General features: G+C 44.4%; 1 protein-coding gene across 1 annotated transcript in view; it reads left to right on the top strand.

Annotated features, from left to right (window-relative positions):
• The window catches only part of RBM19 (RNA binding motif protein 19), a 420,351-nt gene that overhangs the window by 101,657 nt on the left and 298,438 nt on the right, over positions 1-20,256 (top strand). The window contains exon 15 of the mRNA XM_085635231.1: positions 19,878-20,078. Within this exon, the coding sequence (XP_085491357.1) occupies positions 19,878-20,078 (201 nt within the window). The remainder of the gene's footprint in view (positions 1-19,877; positions 20,079-20,256) is intronic.

Genomic DNA, 20,256 nt, shown 5'->3' with positions numbered 1-20,256 from the left:
CTAAGAATGGGGATACTTTTCCCGTGACAGCAAATTGGCCCTCAAAAAAAGATACCTATTGATCTGGGGCAATATGGTTTGACGGGGCATATCCTTGGCCTCCTCGTCCCCATTTAAGAAGCTGCCAAAATGATTGAGGGTTTTTCCTTTTGCTTGCTATCAGACGATCCTTCCATCTTTGTTCGTCCCAGGCCCGTTTTGCAGATTGTTGGGTAGATTTATACTGCTTGCGGGCTAGTCTTGTCAGATTTATATCTTTTGATTTTATCGCCCAAGACAGCTGTTTGTATGCTAACCTGCATGCCTTGTTGTACCAGTGGTCACGCTTTAAGTACGATCTCTTTGGGGTTTCGTATGGTTTGGCAAAAAAACTCCTAATATTTTCAAACAGGGACTCATGTATATGTGTAATATTTTGATTTATTTCATCCTGATTTGAATATTGTTCAAGGAGGTCTAGTGTCTTTTGCACCTCAGCAGTCATACTTATGATGGAACTTTCATTTTCAATTACCCGAGACCACTTAACCCTCCTCATATCGTTACTAATTACAGCATTGGCAGTCTCAGTTAACTCTATTGGAGGCGAGGGTCTTACTTGGGCTAAGCCTTTTACGTCTAGCAGTAGTGGGTTATGATCGCTTTCGATCCTGGTACAAACCTTCATATCTACTACGGAAGACCAATACTCTACGTTTATAAAGATATAATCTATGCGGCTACTTCTCAAGCCGTTGTTATATGTGTGGGATCCTAAGCGGTCAGATGGAGTACGACCATTTACTGCTCGCACACCTCTCTCCAAACTAAAAGCTTTCAACTGGAGGGCTGCCTCAGTCCATTTTTTGATTGGTGGGATTTCCAGTTGGGCAATACCCCATTGAGCGTCTTCATCTGCACTTAATTGGCTGTCCTCATAGTCCAATGGCTCAAAAGTAGTATTAAAATCACCAGCTATAATTATGTTATACCCTACACCTTTGCTGGCTAAAAAGTTATTGAGGTCTGTAATAGTATTTGAGGACCTACCACCTACCAACTCCCGAGCATAAACGTTAACTATAAGAGTTTTGGGCGGATTTTTAGTACTAATGAGCAGCGCCATAATATCCATGTTATCAGTCTCAAGTTCAGTTATCTTAAAGGCGGCGGACTGCCTTACCCAAATAGTTAAGCCTCCAGAGGGCCTTCCCTTGTGTCCGCCCAGTGCGCCATTGTGGAAAGTAAGATAGCCATGGTGGAAGACCGGCACCACCGCCCAGGTCTCCTGAAACGCTACAATATCTAGCGTGTCAATAAAATCTATCCAGTCGGATGATTTAATCTTACTAGTCAACCCTGCTATATTCCACGATGCAAATCTCAGTAGGGATGGATCGCGGTTCCCCAATTTATTGCCTGAGCTAGCCACAAATGGTACACTTATTACAGTAGTGGCTAAAACTGGAGACTGCTTTACTTTTGGGTTTAGATTTCCCAATTTAGAAGGGTCTACTCTCAAAGTGCTCAAGTTAGTCAATGGCAGATCATCTTCACAGTCCATCCCTGTTGAACTGATGCCAGTGGGACGGCCCATGCAAGAGCTTACTGTGCTATTTCTAGTGCTAGCCAACACGGATCCTCCCTGTAAATTCATACCAGTTGATGGTCAGTCAATATTTTGAAGGGATGAGTCCCCGATTAGCATTCTTTCATGGGTGTTGAATGAAAAATGAGTAGAAAAATCTGGGGGGGGTCAGTTTCAATCTAATATTTGTATGGATAAGATGTGAAGTTCTTAACTCAAAAGTCAACACATTCTCTACCAGCAATGGTGAGACAAGAGTAAGGCACACATAATCAGTGTCTCCATCCTTTGAACAATATCTTGTGGCAGAGGATATATCCTCCCTGATTAATGATCTGCACTTACGAACATGTCGTAGCCACTGAATGCTCTTGTTAATCAGGGACTGTTCGTCCTCTCTGATTAGACTGGGCTGGATCTTAGGAACGTTGGTTAAAAAGATATGTGACTTTATAGGCCCGGGGCGAGAACACTCAATAGGACTTGCTCTTGTGAGGGGACTTGACCTAGTCTGACTTGAGTGAGCGTACTCATGTTGGGTTTCCCTTCTATTTGGTATATTATGCAGTTTACCTGCTCTCCTTGCTACTTCATTTGCAGCTACACATTTCCATGTAAGTTTTAAATCGCTAGATGGGTTTTTGGAAACTCTTTCCATTTGTACGTTAACTACATTCTTGTCAGTTGGACGATTTAGATTTCCTTTATTGACATTTAATACACTAGTCGCTTGAGTGTGGGGCGGATCTTGGGTAGCTAAATACTGTTTATTAATGCTTGATTTTAGTGCTAGATTAAGGCTAGCCAGCGTTTCCTTAAGTTCTTTGACTTCCATCATAAGATGCCTTGTCTGATCTTTTAGGTCGTTTATCTGGTTTCTAAACTGGGCTGAACAAGAACATTTTACATCCTTATTCCCTGGAGATACTGACTGAGCAGTCTCTTCCTGGGGAATTTGTAGTAGAGGCAAAAAGCGTTTCGAACAGGAAATAGTGGGCTCATCTGCACAAGTTGGCGCAAGGCAGGGACCAAGCAGGGAAGAGTTGGTACTATCTTTGTGCGAACTATGGGCCGAGTTGAAAGGTTGTTGGTCCTTTGGGAGCTGCTTTTTAAACATATCTGGTATAACTGAAACTGGTTGCTTTTTACTTGTAATTGGTATAGGGGAGAATTCACAGGCCACAGCAGGGGAACTACACAACCCTGGTTGAACAAGAAGGATTTCCTCGCATTCTCCAACAAGGTTGGCAGTGTGATTCATGACAGCGTGAGGTTTATTCAGTGTTTTGGTTGTTTTTTTAGCTCTTTTGCCTTTCTTTAAGTGACCACTCTCCCCACCTTTTCTTTTCCCCATTCTAATGCACAAAAGATTACACTCGTTTATATCGACACAAACATACAATATTACAATAAAACATTTGTCTCAGATAATCACATCACTTTAAGAACTGGCAATTGTAACCAGTACACCTGTTGGTAGTACTTTGATAATTCACACTGTTGTATTGTGATACTTTAGCCACACACTCAATTAATCAGGGAAACAGGGTAACAGGGGATGTAAGTCCAATAATCGCTGCACACATAACAGTACCTTATGAGTCCTTTGTCCCAACTACTGGGCAGAAGAAATTAATAGACCTGATGGTCAGGGGCTCGGGGGGTGGCCCTGCCCTGCCGCGACCTGGCGCGGACGGACATAGACGGGCCCGCCCTTGGCCCGGGCTTTGCCCGGGCACGCCCGTGCGCGTCCCGCGCTGTGGGAGTCCGCGGCTCAATTTAAAGCGCCTCCGGGCGCTGGGCGGTGATGCGGCAAAGTAAGGCAAGCTGGGAATTGTACTCCCCCTGGACCTCCCTTCTGGCGGTGATCTGTGGCCGGTACACAACACGGGCAGCTACTCCTCAAAGCGGAACTTTAAAATTATCTGTTATGCTTTCCATTTATTGTGCACATATATTTTAACAGTAGACTGCCTATGTTCTGTCGGTTTGCTCCATATTTGTGTATGAGTGATGCCACCATTGCTGTCCTTATGGTAAGAGATAATAGAACAGTGTATTCCTAACATATTTTCTCATGCTACTATTCACACCACACATCATGATCACAAGACCATCTTTTTAAACATCCAAGTGTGAGCTGACAAAAATATGAAACTATTCTATATCTTCGGGCAGATTGAACTGATCTTATGAGGGAACTACATTTCCAAGGCATTCCTCCCAGACAACCTGGTGCAATCTGTGGAATGCAATAGCGCAGGCTACATTCAGCCTTATTAAAAACTTTATGCGTTATTATATTGCACTCAACCCTGGGGTATGACAGTGCTGTACATGGAACAAGAGAACACATGCTTCATTTTGCATCAAACTGAATGAAACAAAACCAGTTCAACAAGCACAAACATATTACATGGTAAAGTTCAGTTGGTTGGTTCCGGAATGGCCAATGATGAGACACAGGTACGACCGAAAGATGCCAAATCGGGTAAAATAGGAACGTGGAAAAGACAACAGTGGTTAGGGAAGCCAGGATGAAGTGAAATGCGCAAGTAAAACAACTGGTGAATTGATTATTGAGGTAAAGGAAAAATCGAAACATAGGAAGAAATGTGAAAGCCAAGGTGATTTCATGTAATTAACGCATAAGACTTGTTACTTTTCTCTGTGATGTGTATCCCCAAATACTTGTCGCTGCCGTTATGGGGAATAGTTCATATTTTCCCCACTTTATATGTAATCCCGATAGGGCTCCATACTGGATAATCTTCCTCAGGATAGGTGCCATATTTTCGCTCGGGTGCTGCACATAGAGGATGAAATCATCAGTATAGAGTGTAATTGGGAGCAGACCGGGTTTAAATTGCAGGCCCCTGTGTAGGTGGTGTGACTGTAAATTAGGTATCATGGGTCTAGAGCTATAATGAATAATAGAGGTGACAGAGGGCATCCCAGTCTTGTTCCCTGTGATGGGGCCACAGGAGCAGTTAGTGTCCCATTTATACGAATGCCTGCTGTGGGCTGTGTACATAGTAGCGTAATAAGGGATGCGAAATCCAGGGGAAGAACCATTTTGCTCAATGTGTCACGCAGGAAAGGCCATTCCAGTGAGTCAAATGCCTTTTTAGCATCTAATAGGGCCGCCACAACTGGCACAGAGGGAGATTGTCTGTGTAGCACCGCGAAGAGTGTGCATAGGTTCAAGGCCGTCGATCTGTGTGGGACAGAATCCCGACTGGGTGGAAGATATTTTTTGTTCCATTAAGAGGGAGAGGCACGCTATCATTTTTGCTAATATTTGGGTATTGAAGTTTGCCAATGAAAGTGGCCAATAGGAACCACATTGCTGTGGGGCCTTTCCAGGTTTGAGGAGCAGTATGATCACCGCTTCTCGGAGAGTGGGCGGGAGTATGCTGTGTTCCAGTTCTTCCCTGTAAAGTTCTATGAGATGGGGGGCTAGCAGGTGTTTATACATTTTATAGAAAATCTCAGTGAACCCATCGAGGTCTGGTGCCTTCGAGTCATCTATAGAATCTATTGCCTGAATTATTTCTTCTAATGTGAATGGCCCCCCAAGGAATTGCTATTTCCTCCAGATATCTGGTTCTATTAGCGGCATCATCGGTCACGCGGGAAGTATACAGATCAGTGTAGTAGGTAAGCATTTAATTTTGAATACCCATTGTATCTGTAACATATGTGCCATCTGATCATCTTAAGGTGGATATGTAGGATTGGCCCCTAAGGGGTTGCAGCAGCCTTGCCAGTGTAAGACCCTTCCTCTCTCCCTCTCCATACCTCCGTGCCCCTGTGTACTTCCTCAGGTAATGAGCTTCTCTCTCAGCTGACTCCTTAAAATCAGCCAACAAGGAAGATCAGCGGTGTAAGTGTGTCGGCGACTGTTGTGGTGCCTGGGAGTGGTCCAGTACCGTTAGCTTCTTCTCAATTTGAAACAGGGTGTTGTGTAAGTCTCTCAGGATCCGCGCATGTTTGGAAATGCCAATCCCTCTCATATATGCCTTAAAGGCTTTCCACAGGGTGACCCAGGAATCAATGGTACCTCTATTTATTTCAAAATATTCTATAATAGTGTTGCAGAGCTCCATCCAAGAGAGTTCATCTTGGAGCGCCATCCCCGGGAAACTCCCCTGCCATTCGACCCCCCCACACTCTTGGTATATGTAGTTGCATTACTACTGGGGAGTGATACGACAGTGTGCGGGGAAGGTGCGACATGGAATTGATCCAGGCAGTAAGAGTGGTCGCAAGGAGCCAGTAGTCAAGGCGGGTCCGAGTGTTATGTTGTGTAGAGTGATATGTGTGTGCGGGTTGGAGAGGGTTCAGCTGACACCAGGCATCAACTAGTGTATATGTATCGCAAAGCTTCTGTAGAGCGCGCAGTGTGTAGCTTGGTGTATGGGGCGTCCCCTGTGCTGTCCAGTCCAGGGTTAAACAATATGTTGAAGCCCCCCATACAAACATACTCCGCATCTACTAGGTCAATCTGTGCCTGAAGTTGTTGATAAAATCCCAGGCTGCCGGTGTTCGGCACAAATATGCTTACTAATAGATACCGTCCCTCAGTGTCAGTGCGAACCACTGATAATTGAAATAGTACTCGCTTATTTATCAGTATGGAGACTTCTCTTGAGTACGTACTATAGCTAGAGAAAAAACAGTGTGGGCCCGTGTGGATGCGACGGCGGGTGATGGAGTAGGGAACAAATGCGTCTCCTGTAAAAACGCAATATAGGGCTGATGTAGTTGTTAATATTGGAGTACCTGTTTGCCCTTACGCTGAGTGTTCAACCCTCATATGTTCCATGTCACTAGAGTGATGTCTGCGAAGGGGTGGACCTTGTTGTGTGACAAGAGTGAATGTAGCTGAGATAGGCGGTACGTTACTGTAATCGAACTGTGATTCTGACAGCATCAAACATACCCAATATTTATGCACCTACCCCTACCCACCCACGGTCTCGTTTCGCCGGGAAGAACCTAACCCCAACAGAATTAGTTAGGACATAATCCCTCTCAACATAGAGTGATAACAAATCAATTTATGTGTGAACCACACATCAGGGTGCCAAGGAAGAAAAAGGCATTATGGGTTTCCACATACTTAAAAATAAATTGTCCGAGTCACTTTAAAGACAGCCAGCAGCAAAAGTACAATGTGCACTAGTCCTCTGCTCCTGCCAATGCTTTGTTAGTTTCACTTTAGAGCCAGAAGTGTCAGCCAGTAGAAAAGAGATCTGCGCTGGCACTGGAGTGAACATCTGGTGGTGATCTTCAAGGGGCGTCACGCTGCAGCTCCTCGGAGTATTGGCAACAGAAGTCCTGCACATCTATTAGAGTGCCAAACCAGTGCAGTTTGCCAGTCACCTCCACTCTAAGTCGGGCTGGATAAACCATCCCATAGCGAAGCCCCAAATTGCGTTAACACCGGTGTATTTTCGGCCTGTGTCCTGGACCATCGCAGTAAAGTCCGGGAACACAGACGCAGGACCCCAGCCAGCTGAGCCGGCCTGTTTCTCTCGCCAGACGTAGTCTGTGTCATGGTCCTTGAAGTTCAACAGGCGAACAATGAGCTGTCTCGGTGAGCATCCTTAATTCGGGCACGTACCAAGGAAGTGGTTTGCCCTCTCAACCACAAATTTTGACATTAAAGATTCTTTGCCAAACATATCAGACAAGAGTTCTATGAACTCGTCAAGGCATCCAGTGTTTCTGGATTCAGGTATCCCTAAAATAGAGGTTTCGCCTACTTCTGGCCTCTGCATCCTCATTTTTCATTGCGACTGTTTACATGAGGCTTTCCATGCGATCTAGTTTCTTGGCTGATTGAGCCGCCCCATCTTCAAAGTCTGACACTTTGCCCTCAGCTGTGTCAAGCTTCCGTTCTTGGCAGTCCAGGCGCTCAACCATCGCGTCTAGCCTCTTATCCAAAGTGTCAAAGCGGCCATCTGGGGCTCTGAAGCCCGCTCGTAGCTCCGTCATGATGGCATTTGTACCAGGCACTGCTGTTGCAGGAGTGTCTGGCTCACTGTCTCCTTCTGCCATCGTTGGAGCCAGGCCAGTGCCAGGAGGTTTGGTTTTATCAAAGTTTAGCCAGCAGTACTTCGGATCGCCTCGGACCATAGCCCGTAGTGGGTGTAAAGTTCGATGAAAATCGGGTCGGGCCAGTTACACTGCTGCAACCTGCTACAAGCTAAAGTGGAGGAGGGTTTACACCAATGCCGGGAGGGTGTCACTGCCGGAGAAGTCTGAGAAGCCACCCGCCGGTCCTCTCAGAGAGTGTATGCAGTTTCAAGCCGCTGAGGGAGATGTGGGCGAAGGCAGCAGAGGATGCAACCCCAGCGGTGTTAATGGTACGCAGCTCATCTAGATTAAGTCCTTAGCAGTGCAGCAGGGCAGGGATCCTCTCCTATGTAGGTACAGGCGGCCTAGGTGTCCATGCAGGGTATAATCTTACATGAGGGTACTTTATCAAAGTTTGGGCATGCCATTGGTCTCTGTGCAACTGTACCAGGGAGGTCAGATGGCTGTTCTGCTGGGGAGGTGCTCGGCAAATTGGGTAGTCAGGACTAGGAGGCATGCTGGTTCCCATGCCTCCCTGAGCCCCCACATTGAGGGATCAATAGATCTGCAGGGGTTCCAGTGGAGGCAGGCAGGCTATCGCTGCAGGAAACAAGGGACAGCTACTCCACTACAGCAAGCCCCGTTCCAGACTCCTAATGTCTGGTCCAGTCACCCCCAGGCCAAAACCGTATATATGCCTGGGCTAGGAGTGTGCAGGCAGGGATAGTGGCATTTGTGGGGGAGGGAGGGCAAGAGGTAAACATTCAGCACTGGTCTGGCTCGACTCGGCCAGATGGCCAGCCCCCAAGGCTCACCCATGGTCCCTGTCATTACGGGGCCTCCGAGTGAACATGGGCCGGCCTTACCGGGTACTGTATGTGCCACCCTTCAGTATAGCCTCCAATTGTACCCCCATGCTGCCTCCCTCACAAGCGTGGCCTCTGTCAGTGGGCCCTGCCTCTCCCCTGCAGCGGCCGAGGCCAGACAGCATCTTCTCCCGCAGCGCAGATTCACTCACACACGGCTCCGACAGCCGCGACAGTCCTGGCCCAGACGTCAGCAGGATCTTTCGGCGTCACACTGCAAAGATCCCCCAGGCCCCCGCGATCTCCGGTCAGCCCGGCATCGCAGCGTACTCCAGGAGCAGCCGCACCTCCAGAACCCTCCCGTTCGGCTGCAGCAGAGTTAGGCTAGGCTGCGGTCAGGCCCCAACATTGTGGCGGCAAGTCCAGATGATTTTGTCTCTGTTTACGCGGCTCTCCCCTGCAGCAAGGTGGTCCACAGTGTGGTAGCAGCCAGGTTAGGTGGGTGTCTAGCAGGGGTGACGGATCGGAGGTCAGTATATTGCCAGGATTGTTGGGATGCTGGCGGAGCGTCAGTGCTACTCTGCCTTCCCGGTTGGCAGCTCGGCCAGCGCCTCACGGACTGCTAGCTATTAGGACTAGGTCATGCAGCAAATTATACAGACAAATATAATGGTGAGTGTCTTCATTCTATATACAGTCTATCTGCGCTATTGCAATATATTCAAGATTTTCATCACTCATTTATTGCAGATACTCTGTACTAGATTGGCCTTTAATAAAAGCTTGTAGTATATGAATCAATATGTTTCCATGTGTTTTACCTGGGAATCTGGTTGCGTGGAACTTACAAAATGTACTGAGCCTTTGGAACGACTGATGGTTTATCCCAAAATGGGTCCTCTTCAAGTAAGATGTGAGAGAGGGGTCATGGGACACTTGCCAGTTTACTCTGCTCTGCACAGATAATAAGTATACCTCCTCAACTTCTGGGCCAAGAGAAATCAAAAAATTGGTAGAATTTGAGGCTGTAAAAGCTTCCGGTGGACACTTAACTGCATACACGCCTGTAGGTAGCCAAACGAGGTATACTCCATACCGGTAGCAAGAAATATCTATTGGTTTAACTAATTTAATCAATGGTTTTACATGGGATTGCCCCACGTCATGCAACTTGTTAGGGTTATGGGACCATTGATGTTACTCGGATTGACTTTGCCAGTGTTAGCGGGATGGAACCTGTCACCAACAGTGTGAAACTAGAGCAACTTGTATTTAAATAATGCTAAACAAGCTCTTAGCTGGATACAGGCAGCTTATATAACATGTTACAGACTATCAACTCAAAAATAAACAAAATGATTTGGCATTGTGCACCTGCACCCCGATTAAAGCACAGACCTTTAATGTACTGATAGAAAATGTCCTCTAAGCAGGATGAAATTCTCTTCTGAATTGCCCATTAGAACCAAAAGCTGGGTATGGTATATCCTCAGTCCACGCCGAAGAAAAGCATAGAATATTGATTATGTTTCTCACTCCCTAGAATGCACTACCTGGAGAAGAAATATTGCTAATACTTGCAACTGGAATTCCTTCTATAATGATGTTTCTTGAGGTTACAAGGCATATTCACAATTTAAAAAAAATAACAGTGCCCAGGTCAGAAAACCGATTTGTGAATTACCTTCCTAACATAGGAAGATGCTACTATTCTAGTATACATCTAGTATGGAACGATATCTCCATTTAAAAAATACATCAGAAAGAGAGGATGAAAGACTTAAAACAGGGCACACCACATTAAAATACATTATGAAAATTACGTGCCAATTGTCAGCATGTTTATCGATGTACACTTCTACTATATTCATCAGAACAAATATTCTTTTATGGAATCTACAAAGATGGTAGAGTATCGTACACCAAATTAAACAACAATAAAAGAGCCCCTAATGATGGATTATAACGTCATAGATAAACAGATGCACATTTATGTTATTCCTGTAGTGTTTCCACAGGTTGACTCTGAAAGTCAGACAGGGAACCATCATAAGTAGCACAGTAGCACGATCCAGCTGAACCCAGTCCCAGGATGTTTACCCCAACCGTATTGGAACTACCCAGAATAATGGACTAACCAGGCTTCACAGTCCCCGGTAGGTAAAAGACACAAGGGGTTCCTCATGTATCAGGTGCAAGTAGCACGAAGTCTGAAGACCTACCCACTCCTACCGGGGCCGGGTGGTAGTGGGTAGGTCTTCCGACTTCGTGCTACTTGCACCTGATACATGAGGAACCCCTGGGTAGTTCCAGTACTACCAGGTTTCCGACAAGTAAGTCTGATGGGTGTTGTGAGTGTTCAGCCACAACACCATCTTTGTTTTAGTTGTAGATAGAATACCCCTTGTTTTGGTCCTGACGAATCGCCCGCAGACTATTCACTTGCCGAGAAACATGTTGACCTACCAAGTATGAGAGCGCTACAACCTGAGACATAACCTCAGCTCAACGCCTTATACTCTCTTGTTTTTACTTACGGTAGGAGACCCCTTGATTAAAGTTGTTTTCGTAGGTACTCCCAACCCTATTTTATATTCACCTCTAACACACCAATACATACTCATCTACACACACTAGGCCCCTCACCCGCACTTCATCATACAGCTATTGGAAAAAGATCTCCGTTAAAGTGCCCCTACTATAGGGAGCCCGTTGGGTATTGCACCGCCGACCCGATGAGGAGCAGTCCAGTGATGAAGCATGACATCCAGTAGGGTGTGTGAGAGCATTATAATCCAATAAAATGGATTCCCAACTTTGAACCCTCCTGGTCAGGTGGTCTATATTCCCTGTCATTGAGTCTTCCCAGAGGAACAGCATATTTCTTTTGTTAAATACATGGATAATATAGCATTCATGGCCTCTAGGACTTAGAAGCACCTGCTAAGTGACACAGTTGGGATGACTCTTTCGTTGATGCCACACAAAGCACAAAATGAGAAATATTTGTATTTTAATTTCTGTGCATAACAAAACAGTGCACCAGAATGGACTAAAAAGTCAATAACATTCTTCATTAACTCTGAAGATTGTAAAGGTGCTTTCAGCATGCCATCTAACAAGTAGTAAGGATCTCTTACAGAGAAGCACTTCAGCTCAGGTATCCATTTTGACAGATCATCACACAACTTTTTCATATACTTGGCTGAATCACTGCAAATACAAACAAAATCACTCCAATCTTTGTTGAACTTGGTAAGAACTTTTTGCATCAGCATTCCAAGTGACACTGCATTCCATGTTTTCCAAAAGTCTGGTGTCATGTTTTCACCAGTTTCCCAAATGCTTTGTGACTGCACTCTTTTCGCATATACCTGTCACTATACCTTGCATTGAATGTTTAAAGCCTGGGGTGTTTGGCAATTCACCTACTATCAATACTGACCCACTAGAAAAGGGTGCTGATGTATCAAGGGTGTTTACCCATTCTCTGTGGGTAAATGTGATGGTACATATTGGGAAAGATTCTTATGCAACCTAAATATTTCCTATTAGAGAAAGACTCGAGCTTAGCCAAAAAATCAAATAACATTTTGATATTTCCTGATTCTCTACAGTTTATAAAATAAATAAACAAAACCTAAAACATGCTTCTAACCTCTGTATCTTTAGACCAAAGACCACAAAACTCAAAAAAAGGAAGAAGAAACAATATTTTAGTGATCTCCCTAAACAACAAAACTCAAACCGAATAATGTTAGCCCAGTCTTTCCTACTGGTACCTTATGTAACAAAGTTACATTGTATTGACCCCTTCAGGAACAAATAAAAATGGATCTTTCACTCTCCTTTTCCTTTCTTTGAATGGCATTTAGTTTGTGGTTGTGCAGGGTTTTTTTCAGTGGTTATATGTTTACACTGGTGAGGGCTATTTCTTTTCCGGTGGGGTTTTATCAGTTATTATAGGTTTAAACCTAAAACCGGACAGCCTGAGTATAATGCAGAAACACCAAAAATAAAAGATTGTGGGATGGAATACTCTAGCATTTTTATGATGTTTGGATATGTCTGTAGTACAGGAGGGAGTATCCAGTGTGCACCTCATTTAGGAAAGTGATGAGCTGAAATAAGTTTCTGAGTATTAGCCCGCAGCCCCAAACTCCCACACTCCCCCATAGCAGGTAGGCAGGGACAGAGTTAGGAGTCATTACCCTGGGCAAGCATAGCTAAACTCGAGTGATGCATGTCAAGACTGTTTGCATTCCCATTCCTTTGAACATCGACTATGAAAACATGAAGAATTGATCCAACTTACCCTCTTCAACTTGATGTTGCTTCTGTGAGGTATTCACATACTTTGTAAGTCCATTTTTATATAGTTTGCCCTATTACTGGCCTGTCATCCTCTCTTTCTGATGCATTTTTATATGGTGATTTTTTTCACTACTAGATGTATACTAGAATAGCAGCATCTTCCTTATTTTTACGACAGTAATTCACACATGTGTTGACTGATCTGGGTACAGCTATTTTGTTTTCTATGGGTGGATGAGAGAGGTTCACCAAGTTTGCAATAATATTCCTCCTAACTTTCTTTATATGCGTATAAATTCAGGATGAACACAGAGATTACCCAGCTGGAAAGTGGGGGATGAAATTACTTAAGTATTTGGAGAGTTTTTCAGACTGTTCTCAGCAGACCTGCCAACTTAAATGTGTGAAAGGAGTGGCGCCTCAGAGGGGGTGATGGCCTCATGCCAAGAGGTAGCTAAGAATGCACTTTTGCCCCACCCCACCTCAAAACCCCCTCCTATGAAGAAGAAAAATAAAAGCTTGTTGAGGCTGGCGCCAATGTCCAGGGTTGTTTTCACACCCCTTAATGGACATCGCCAGTTCAAAGCCTGCGAAAAATAGCTGAACAGCCACCATTTGCAGTGGTTTTCAGCTTGTTTTCGCTCCCACCGTTTGATAATCAGCTTCTCACCGGGTGACCGTGTGAAGGGAGCCACTATCGTGTGCCGCACAGTGGTACTGTGTGAGTTGGCAGGTATGTCTCAGCAGCATTAGAATTGCAGCTTTTAGGGCAGTACTCCAATTTCTTGCTATGCTGCCACAAAATTAAATGAAATAGATTAACCTAAGATTATATTGGAAATATGTATATCAGTGGGCAGAAATACACTTGCCTTCACTGAAACTACAACACAATCCGGGGCAGCAATAGGGGGAGCTCCGAGTGAAAAGGGATAGGGTGTGAAGAAATAACAGAAAGAGAAATTCAAATCTCAGGACTCTGGGTGACCCTGGACTTTCTATCGGGGAGATTCTGGCAGGGGCTGAGGTTATTAATTAAGGGACCATGAGAACTTGAAACTGCGAAATAGGTTGCAGTATTTTGATGATCTGTAGTCCTAAAATCCACAGGAATGGAGAGATCGCAGAAACTCAGACATCTATTTGAAGGAGAAGAGGCACGACCAAACTGTTTGTCAGAGAAATGAGGATTATTATAGAGAATTCATTCTGAGCACCAAATGAAGCGGAAAGGTTCGGACCAAAAGGATCACTTCAACCAATAGAAAGTGGCTAGAATAGCAACTAAAAAAAGTTTGCTACAGAAAATTTGATTTTCCAGGCTTGAATCATTCATATATTCACATGGTTGAATCATTCCCCATTGCTAGGCTGGCAATCCCTTGTTATCTTAAATAGCAGTAAACAGTGTTTAAATGGCCATAGATCACAACATTAAATGTTTATTTAGTAGCACATCCACCTCGAACTTCAGCCAGTGAGGTGGAAGTGTCCCCTTAGAGACCACCATAGTTTAGATTTCTACCTCTGATTGTGTGTCATGGAGTCCACAGGCAGAAATCTGCTCTAACTTCTCAGTGACCTTATCTTGCCATTTTTATGTTCCACCCTGGGACTGAATCAGCCCTACCTTCAGCTTTCAGAGTATAAGTTGTTTTTATGGTACATTACATTTTGTTCCTGGGCCAGGGAGACATTTCATCAGTCATCAACTGTCACCATGGCTAACGGAGAGAAGATATCTCTTTTCAAGCCCTGTTCTGCTTGCGGTCAGAAGAAAGTCTATACTGATGACGCACATGAACTATGTATTTATTGTAAAAATGAAATGAATACCATATAAAATAGAACCACTCAAAAAACATCTGTGATGTGGAGCTCCTTTAGGGCTTCACTACTATTCTAGACAAATAATGGATTTTTAATTTTCAAAGCATATAGTTTTATTCATACTAATTTAGAGAAAAGATTTAAGCAGAATACGAAAATGCAGAATATGAAAATGCCACACGTGTTTCACAACAAAAAGCATTTAGGGCCAGATGTACATAGGTTTTGCTTTGCAATTACCAAATAGCAAACACTCATGTACTAATGTGTCTTTAACACATTTTGCGATTCCCAATGTGTATACCTACCTCATTAATATTCATGAGGTAGGTCTCGGTTGTGACCCATTGGAAATCACTAAAATAACAGGGATGGTTGCCTGCTGGGGTCAGCAGACCACCATGTCTGTGATTCCTTTTGAATAAAGCAATGTTTTTTATTTTTTAAATGCAGCCTGTTTTCGCAAACTGCTACCTAAAAAATGCTTTGTACTTCTGACCCTTAGTGGGTTACTTGCTTAGGACTAAATAGATTTAGATTTCAAAAATCTTTTAAATCGCTCTTGTAAATTTCTAATGTAAATGAGGGAACTGTTATTGAGAGTCAGATTCTCAAATTTTGTGATTTTATATGGTACCATGCACAAAGCTTTATTTTCATCATCTGAATCTATTGCAGTAGGGAAACCGTGTAGGTTCAAATGTATTTAGAACTTGAGATTGATTGGGCGGCATGATATCCCCTCTTTTATTCAGTCGAACAACCTCAAAAACAGTATTGTCCATGGTGCCATATAAAATCATGAAACTTGGGAATCTGTCCTATGGGCCATCCTAAACTGGAGTCTGTTGTATCATCGGCGGCTCAGTGCAGATCAAAGAATCCAGTATATACCTTCCTCTGTGCCTTCTGCTAGAGGCGGCAGACACGTAGTTTATGTGGGTCTTAGAGGTAGATCAATGGTGGCCACATCGATCAAGGCCGCAAATGTCTTTCCGATCTTAGGCCGTTACCATCACCAAATGTGACATGACATCTCTTCACTGATTGATCTCATACCAGATTATAAAAGAGAAGTTGCTAAGGCAATAGTTAAAGAAGGTGCCACAAGTTAAGCGCCCATTATTGATTCAGAAGTGAATGTCTCAAACGCATGTTTTTGACATCTTGCAGTTCTGGCTGCATTGTGAGGGTAAGGGTAGCTACAAACCACTTAATTCTGTCTGGATGTCTAAGCCAAAATACTGGGCATGCCATTCAATAGAGTCACTTTGTTTTGCAAACATGTCCATAATCCCTTACAGAAAATTGGAACAGATACCGATATCGCAAAATCCATTGGAGCCCTCTAATATCGCAGTGCTGGCTTCCCCAATTTTTGCAGCTCACGTAGACTACCTCCGTTCCTATCCGAACCCACAGAGATCAGCTGTGGAGTACCCCAGGGCTCCTCCGTGCACCCTGCCATCTTCAGCTTCTTCATGGCCCCTTTCGCAGCCATCGTCAGGAACTACGGACTCAACACTGTCTCCTACGCCAACGACACACAACTTATCCTCTGCCTCACCAGCAAACCCACAGCCACCAGAAACAACTTCCACAGCGGAATGAAGGCTTAGCCATCTGGATGAAAAACAGTTGCCTCAAACTCAACTCGGACAATACCGAAGTCTTCATCCTGGGACCCACCCCCTCAGCATGGGACGACTCCTGGTGGCCCTCTGCTTTGGAAATCTCGGCCACCCCCACAGATAATGCACAAAACCTCTGCATCATTCTGGACTCCCCTCTCACAATGAATCAGATCAATGCTGTATCCTCACCTTGCTTCCACACACTTTGCCTGCTTCGAAACACATTCATATTCATCCCCAACGAATCCAGAAAAACGGTCACCCACACACTCATAAGCAGCAGACTCGAGTACGGCACACTCTATGCTGGCGTCACCCAGAAACTTCTCAGGAAACTACAGAAAGTTCAAAATGCCACAGCCAGTCTGGTCCTCGACATCCCCCGCCACAGCCATATCACTGAACACCTCCGAGAAGTCCACTGGCTCCCAGTCAACAAAAGAAGCACTTTCAAGCTCTTCACGCCTGCAAAGCCCTCAATGACGCATGATATCAGCATACCTGAACCACTGCCTCTCATTCCACGTACCCACCAGACACCTCCGCTCTGCCCAGCTAGTCCCTCGGATTCACAAGACTAGAACCGGAGGAAGATCCTTCTCCTACCGTGCTGCCAAGACTTTGAACACACTGCCTCTCCACCTCAGACAATGCTCGTTGTTCTCAAGACCTGGCTCTTCAACTGAACCCCAGCGCTCCGACGGTTCAGCAACCCCCCCTCCCCCCAGTGCCTTGAATCACTCACGGGTGAGTAGCCGCACTTTACAAACCCTAATTGATTGATTCATTGATTGACGGAAGTCCTGCAGAGGGGACTTCGCTCAGTAAGGATGTTAAAGCAGCCCTCATCCTTTAAGACAACTCGATTACGATCAGGGGTATACAGCCATCAGAAACAACAGACAAAGGTATGGCATATCATCTGACTACAAACGAACCACCTCCCATTCATGCTTTCAGGATGATCAAATACTTGCATGACTTCTTCAAGCGCCTACCCTTGCATCCCACCCTCAGCAAGTGGGGGGAAGAGAATGCCCCTCTTTGTTGTCGCCCCCCGATGTCTTTGTCACTTGTTGCTGACTCTGGATGAGGCCTGTCCAACAGGAATCGAATGGAAACAAGTTCACATCACATGTGATGACAGTCTTAGTCTAAAGACTTTTGACACAAGTGTTATTATGGTGGCGGATCCCTACAAATCTCAATGCATGGCTTCATTTCCACCCTCCATTGGACAGAGTAATACTCAAAACACATGCCTCCATGGGGGGCTGGGGAGTAGACATGGATTCTCAACTAAAGGCATGTAGTTGAATATGGAAAAGAAGTTCCACATCAACATTGTGGTGCTCCTGCCCATAAGACTAGTTTTCCAAGACTTCCTTCCAAGGCTGGCAAGGCCTACCAGCCCTGATAAGAACTGACAACACAATATCGATGTTTTACATCACCAAACAAAGGAGGAATGAGATGTCTCTGTTAAAAGAGCCGCAGTTACTGTGGGACAAAGCCATCTCCCGTCACAATGACCAAGTCATGGAGCAACTTCGTGCATGGCAAAACAATCAGGTGGACATACTCGGTTGAACACAAATGGGAGCTCCACCAAGACAAAGGTGATTACATCTTCCACAAATGGGGTCGATCTGCACTGTATTTGTTTGCCACTCAAAATAACAAGAAGTACTGGTATTACATTTGCATGTTTTGGCAACCAGGGTCCAAATGCGATTACTTTTTGATCAAATAGTCCAATTTCTTAGTATGTGCCATTCAACCATTTCCTCTGATCCTCCAGGTTGTTGAGGAAAGCAAGGGCAGAACATTGTTCCCTAATTCTCATTCCCCCAGCCTGGCTTTGCCAGTAATGGTTCACGGAGCTCCTGAATCTTTCTGCACATCCTATAAATCCATTGAATATTTGCTTAACTTGGCAAAGGATGGTCTAAAGCACTTGTCAATAGAAGTTCATCTTGCAGCGATCTCACAATTCTAGAGAATGGAGGACAAATCAACCACACTTTTTTCACAAAGAATCATAAAGCAATTTATGAAGGGACTTTTCTCTCCAGTACGGCACACACCGTTACCCTGGGAACCTAATACTGTGCTAAGCTAGCTCATGTTCCCTCCGTTGTAAACCATCCATAAGAGCGCAAATAAAATTCCTTTCCTGGAAGACAGTGCTTCTCTTGGTACTTAAATCAGTGTGAACAGTAGAAATGCAAGCATTTACGGTTAAAGAACTATGGGTCAGATGTACGACCATTCCATTTTGCGAGACGCAAATTGTGACGTTTTGCGACTCACAATTTGCGACTCGCAAAATGGAATGTACAAGAGTGTCTGAGACACTGTTTGTGATTCTCAAATAAGTCGCAAGGAACCTGTCTCGTCAATATTCATGATGCAGGTTCGCAATTTGAGACCCTTTGGGAATGGCCGGCACGCACAGGGATGGTGGCCTGCTGGGGTCAGCAGACCACCATGTCTGTGACTGCTTTTTTTTTATAAAGCAGTTTAAAAAAAAAAGTGCTTCCTGTTTTCCTTAAAGTAAAACGTGATGCGTTTCAAAAAAAAAAATGAAACGTTTCAGTTGAATTTTTTAAGAGCAGTCATGCCGCCTCTCAAAAAATACTTGCACTCACATTTGAAAAGGGGAAGGGGTTCCTTCGGGACCTCTTCCCATTTGCGACTGGTCTACCATCAACTTTCCATTGGCGGTAAAATGCAAATGTTTTGCAACCACATTTCGGTCACAAAACATTCTTACAAGGCACTGCGAGTTGAAATTAGGAAGGGACGCACTTGGCATGCACCTTTCAAATAGAGAGTCGCAAATCCTATTTTGCAAGTCGGTACTAGGTTACCGACTCGTAAAAAAGAGTTAGTACATGCCACAGACTTATTTAGCGGTCGCAAACGGCCCGATTTTCCGTTTGCAACCGCTAAAAACAGTTGTACATGTGGCCCAATATCTCTGTTTTTCTAAGAATAAAGTCATCCTGTGGACTAATCCAAAGTTATGTCTGCTATCAGCCATCATCACATTCTTCCACAACAAGGCCAACAGTTCATTCCAGGGAAGAGTGGGGGTGCATTCCACCAGGAGCATGGTTACAACTGTGGCACCTTTTAAAGTGCTGATGAATAAGAATAGACTCTTAAGAAAGAATGATTGTCTGATGAGCTAATTAATATCAAGTAAGGATTAAGATGTTTTCTTGTCAAGTGCAATAAAAAGAATATATTCTTAAGAGAGGGTGAATGAGGAGGCTGTGAGCTATCAAGTAACTTAACATATGAGAGTTTTTAAAGATGGAATTGAGATAATTAGTTAATTTTTCTTTGCACTCCTTGTATTTCTGAGCTCAGTGTCTTTTTTGCCACAGGAGACACATATCCTGCAGGCCAGCATTCAGTGGCATGGCAAGATCTTTTTTCTTGGGGTTCTGATCATAGAATTAGCAGTAGTTCTACATATCAGAATCAAGTTGTTTCAGCCTAGTTATTATTTGTTTCTAGTATACCTATAGCAGAAAAGTGTATGGTCTATAGCTTAGCAAGCAGGTGTTTTAGTTTGTTTTGATGACATTTTCATTATCCCTTTAAATGGTTTTCTTTCTTGCTTTGCCTCAGGCTGTCGGAGAACGCAGTAAGTCTGTGATCTTGGCAAAGAACCTTCCTGCTGGCACAAAGACATCAGAGTTGGAGGAGATTTTTGGCCGTTATGGGGATCTTGGGCGAGTAGTGCTCCCTGAAGGTGGCATCACAGCTATTGTGGAGTTCCTGGAACCTACAGAAGCCAAACGAGCCTTTACTAAGCTTGCATATTCTAAGGTAAGCTGTTATTGTACTATGTGGTCCACATTTATGGTACTTGTGCATGCATGTCACCAGTTTTATTGAATGGTAAGGCTTCTAACACTTCTTAGCTTTTCCAACGCTTGCAAACAACCTGGCCAACCATTACCATACTGACAAGGACCGAAGTGAACTCCATGAGCAGCTACATTGG

The sequence above is a fragment of the Triturus cristatus genome, chromosome 11 (genome assembly GCF_964204655.1).
Source record: "Triturus cristatus chromosome 11, aTriCri1.1, whole genome shotgun sequence".
Classification (NCBI taxonomy): Eukaryota; Metazoa; Chordata; class Amphibia; order Caudata; family Salamandridae; genus Triturus; species Triturus cristatus.
Note: the sequence above shows the minus strand (reverse complement) of the source record. Positions and strands in the feature narration are given on the sequence as shown.